General features: G+C 35.5%; 1 protein-coding gene across 1 annotated transcript; it reads left to right on the top strand.

Moving 5' to 3' along the window:
* The first annotated feature begins 2,844 nt into the window (after positions 1-2,844).
* Positions 2,845-3,794, top strand: LOC127557443 (olfactory receptor 52A1-like). The gene is given in 2 exon segments (XM_051990762.1): positions 2,845-3,328; positions 3,331-3,794. Coding segments are annotated over 2 exon segments (948 nt in total).
* The last annotated feature ends 554 nt before the right edge of the window (positions 3,795-4,348 follow it).

The raw sequence follows: 4,348 nt of genomic DNA, 5'->3' as shown, positions 1-4,348 counted from the left end.
TATTGGACAAGGTAGTTTGTAAAGTTCATTCAGTCTCTTAGATAAATTTCTGTGAAACATGAAGAATATGTTTTCAGGTAAGTTAATATGATTATAAAATATCTATCTACATAAATATTTATCATAATATTGTATTATATTTTACTCAAACAAAAATTGATGAGTCTCAGTTTTCCATTAGATTATTGTCTCCATAAAAATCTTTCCCTAGAGGTGACTAACCAGGTGATCTGGTGCTCAGAACTTGATATCATTTGGTTCCCTTGTGATTTCTTCAACTATTTTAAATATTACACCCTCACCCCAGAATATAAAAATGTTTGAAAAATCAACTATATTTTTTTATTGCACTTATCAGTGAAATTATAAATCCAAAGTTTTGTTAAACCAGTCCAATTGCTAAGCCAGAATCATATCTTTTTCTTCCATCAGCAAGGTAGTGAGGGACAATAAAGGTATTGCCTTATAAAAGATATTAGAAATGTGTCCTAAATGAAAATAAAAAAGTCAAATGGATATTTACTTTGCCCTTTATCTCCAAACTCTATAAGTGAATCCTTTTTAAATCAACATAATCATTTTGATGACTGAATATATTATGCCTCTAATTATTTTGTTTGTTTTACAAAACTTTCCCACTAATAAATTCTTCTTTAGATTTCCTGTGTTCTAACTTGATTTATTATTTTTTTAGATCTTTTGTAGGGGAGGTCTCTAGATGGGAAGTGAGAAGCACTCATAAATTCTTTGAGCTCTCCCTTCCTTAAGATGTCACCTTGCACTTCTGAAAATGTATACCCATTTGTCCTGGAAATTAACTGAATATTACTTTCAACATAAAAGACATGTTCAATCATTATGACAGATTTCTTGACCTAAGAAAAAATACACTTCTTGTGCCATTAGTTCAGATTGGACACCGTTGGAATTTTCAAGGAATGATTATATGTGTGTATATATATGTTTGTGTGTTTATAAATTATATACTACACACATTTTCATACATACCTATCCATACCCACACACCCACATGTTTGTATATGTCTGTGCGTTTCAAGAGCACAGATTTCTTAACTTGTACTAATTACAATGTGATCATAGATGGGTTTGACATCCATAATTTATAAGTTATCTATTCTTGATTTCTATTCTTCCCTGTGAGATTGCATATTGAGTTCTAGGAAAGGAAATGATCATTTATTACATGCCTATTATGTTTCCTATTAAGTTATGAAACATAAAATATTTTGGTTGTTTCTCATAAACACTCTGTGAATTAAGTGCTACATCATTCTTATTTTACATTTGAGAAAACTGAAGCAGAAAGAAGTTAAGTGATATTCCAAATTGCAAAACTAATAGGGGTTTGAGGCAGATTTTAACTCAATTCTTCCTGATTCCAAGTTTCTCTTTCTATTCACTTTGTTTCCCATACACTTCTCTTTGTGACTCAAAATATTTTTTTCCTTTAGGTTTCAGTCCATCCTGCACTGATAAAACTAAAACTCCTTCATCATTCTTGATATTACACTTATGGCTCCAATGACTCAAATACAATTGTAATCTCTAGCCTTATCCTTTCTGTCTAGGTAATTTTCCCAAAATATTATTCACCAGGCAGAAATTAAATACCCCTTTTCCCCAGAATGAATCTAGCTCTATGTATATAATTACAGACTAGCTCTAAGAGCTCATGTCATCAGTCATATGTAGTTACTGTGATCATAGGTCACAGAAAGGAATTTTTATAGAATGTAAGATTTGACCTGATTATTGAAAGAAGCTGGGATAACATTTGCAAAATCATGTAAATTCAGAGGATATGAAAATTAATAGTAAATAATATCAAAATGTAGAAAACTATAACAATTTGATATATAACAATTTAATGTACAGGAACAGACTGCTTTTTTTCCCTTTTTTTTTTTTCCTTTAGGTTGGGCCTTTTACTTTTTGAGTTACTGATGTTCAGTTTTAATTTTTTTTTACAAAGTAGAAGGGATGTACATATTGTTTTGCTATGCATTGTGCATATATCTTGTGATTGAAGTTCTTAGAAAGTTTAGAAAATTATTCTGAAATTAACTTTGTTAACATATTCTTTGAGATTTCTTCATTACAAAATAACAGCAGAAATACTTTAAATACATAACTAAGGATGCTGCTGCTGCTGAATGAGACTTGTAATCATAGCAGAAAAATATTACCCTTGAAGATGAGAAGTGTGATTTAGGGGGGAAAAGTCCCCTTCTTTCTATCTCCTCAAAGAATAAAAAGCACTACCCAAATCCCATTGACAATCAATTCTTTATAGCTGGGATGGTTGCTCAACTGGTGAGAATGAAAAAAACATAAAGTCTTTAAGGTACCAAAATGATCACAACAAAGGGTTTCTAAGTGGGGAAAAGATATCTTTCCAGAGTTGCCAGAAGTCTCAATATTAAAACTGTAGAGTTCACACATAAGAAGTGGTCTTCTTAGAGTTGTAATATCTCTTTACACATTAACTCCAATTCCCATTTCCTCAACAAGCATGCAATGGCATAGTAAGCATTCCCTTATCAATCCCTCTCTTTTTTTTCCTTTAGGAAATGACTCAGGGGAGAGTCACTGGCCGGTCCTATCTTATTGTACTCCTGTTGTTTATAATTCTGTTGACCTTGGCCTTCTGGTCACAGTCAGTGTATTGTACAGCAGCCCAAGTTCCAATCTACAACACTGAACTTCCTGTTGGATGGTGAAAGCAGTAGGATTAGTCATTCCAAAACCAGTCATCTCACCAGCAGTCTCCTCTCTCTGGACAAACTTGAGAAGACTTTGTGAGGATAGAAATCATTGGTTATCATGGTAGTGCCCAACATCTCAACTCTGGACCCTCCAATGGTAACCCTAATTGGGATCCCTGGTTTGGAACATGTGCAGTTTTGGATTGGATTCCCCTTTTGTGCTTTATGTATGGTAGCCCTACTGGGGAATGTTCTCTTGTTAATAATTATTCCTTCAGAGCGCAGTCTTCACCAGCCCATGTATGTCTTTTTGGCTGTGCTAGCTGCCAATGACCTGGGTCTCTGTGCTTCCATAACCCCCAAGATGCTGGCCATATTTTGGTTCAGTGCTTGCTCCATGACTTTTGATGCTTGTCTTACACAGCTTTTCTTTATTCATGCCCTGCAAGGCATGGAATCAGGTATCCTGTTAGCTATGGCCTTTGATCGCTATGTGGCCATCTGTAACCCGCTCCGTCATTCAACCATCCTCACACCATCTGTTCTGGGTCACCTGGTTGGGATGGTGGCAGCCAGGGCTGTAATTTTGGTGAGCGTGGGCCTGTTCTGCTCAAACGTTTGCATTTCTTCCATTCCACAGTTGTAGCTCATTCATACTGTGAGCACATGGCTGTGGTCAAACTGGCTGCTGTAGATACCCGCATTAATAAGGCCTTTGGTCTGTTTGTGGCTTTTTCTATTTTGGGCTTTGATATGGTCTTTGTCCTTGTCTCTTACACCCTGATTCTCCAAGCTATCTTTCGTCTTCCTCAGAAAGAGGCAAGGATCAAGGCATTCAACACTTGTACAGCCCACATTTTTGTTTTCCTTGAGTTCTATATTCTTGCCTTCTTCTCTTTCTTCAGCCACAGATTTGGCCATGTACCATCATATGTGCACATCCTTTTGTCTACCATATACCTCCTTGTGCCTCCAGCACTTAATCCCATTGTTTATGGTGTAAAAACCAAAGAGATCCGAGTAAGGGTGGTAAGAATATTTGTCCCAAAATATTGCTCCATCAAATAAGTTAACATTTCCTTCTGTGACCATGAGAAGGATGAATTTTCCTCCTGGGAAGAGACACATTATTAAGATTTCCAGGCTGTTTGACAATCCATATGCTCTTCATATAATTTTTCTCTCTCCCTGGGGAGACATGGCCATTCAATGACACATGACACAATGAGCATTGGGTGAAGGAATTAGGGTGTTACAGAAACTGATGAAAACATATATTAGAATTCTGAAATATAAGATTATTATCTGTGTCCCTTCTGGAAGTTATTACAGATGCCATTGAAAAGTTAAAGGCTAAAACACTATCATCTTTTTGTCCAGGTTAACAGTTCACTGATATTAAGGGCCCAGGCACACTCCTTTAGCAAAAGATCAGCTACGATGGATATTTTAGTAAGAATGATATCTCGCCGGAGATTGTCCTAAATGATTTCTGGGTTTTCTCCTAATACTGTTATTTTAGAATTGTATAAGATTAATGGCTAATTGACAAGGACATTCTACAATACAAAAAACATGCATATTGAGAGTTAGACTTCATTGATTTGCCTATCAGATCTCAA

Source organism: Antechinus flavipes, chromosome 3 (genome assembly GCF_016432865.1).
Source record: "Antechinus flavipes isolate AdamAnt ecotype Samford, QLD, Australia chromosome 3, AdamAnt_v2, whole genome shotgun sequence".
NCBI lineage: Eukaryota > Metazoa > Chordata > Mammalia > Dasyuromorphia > Dasyuridae > Antechinus > Antechinus flavipes.
The sequence above is the reverse complement of the archived record's forward strand: the minus strand, read 5'-3'. Positions and strand labels throughout refer to the sequence as shown.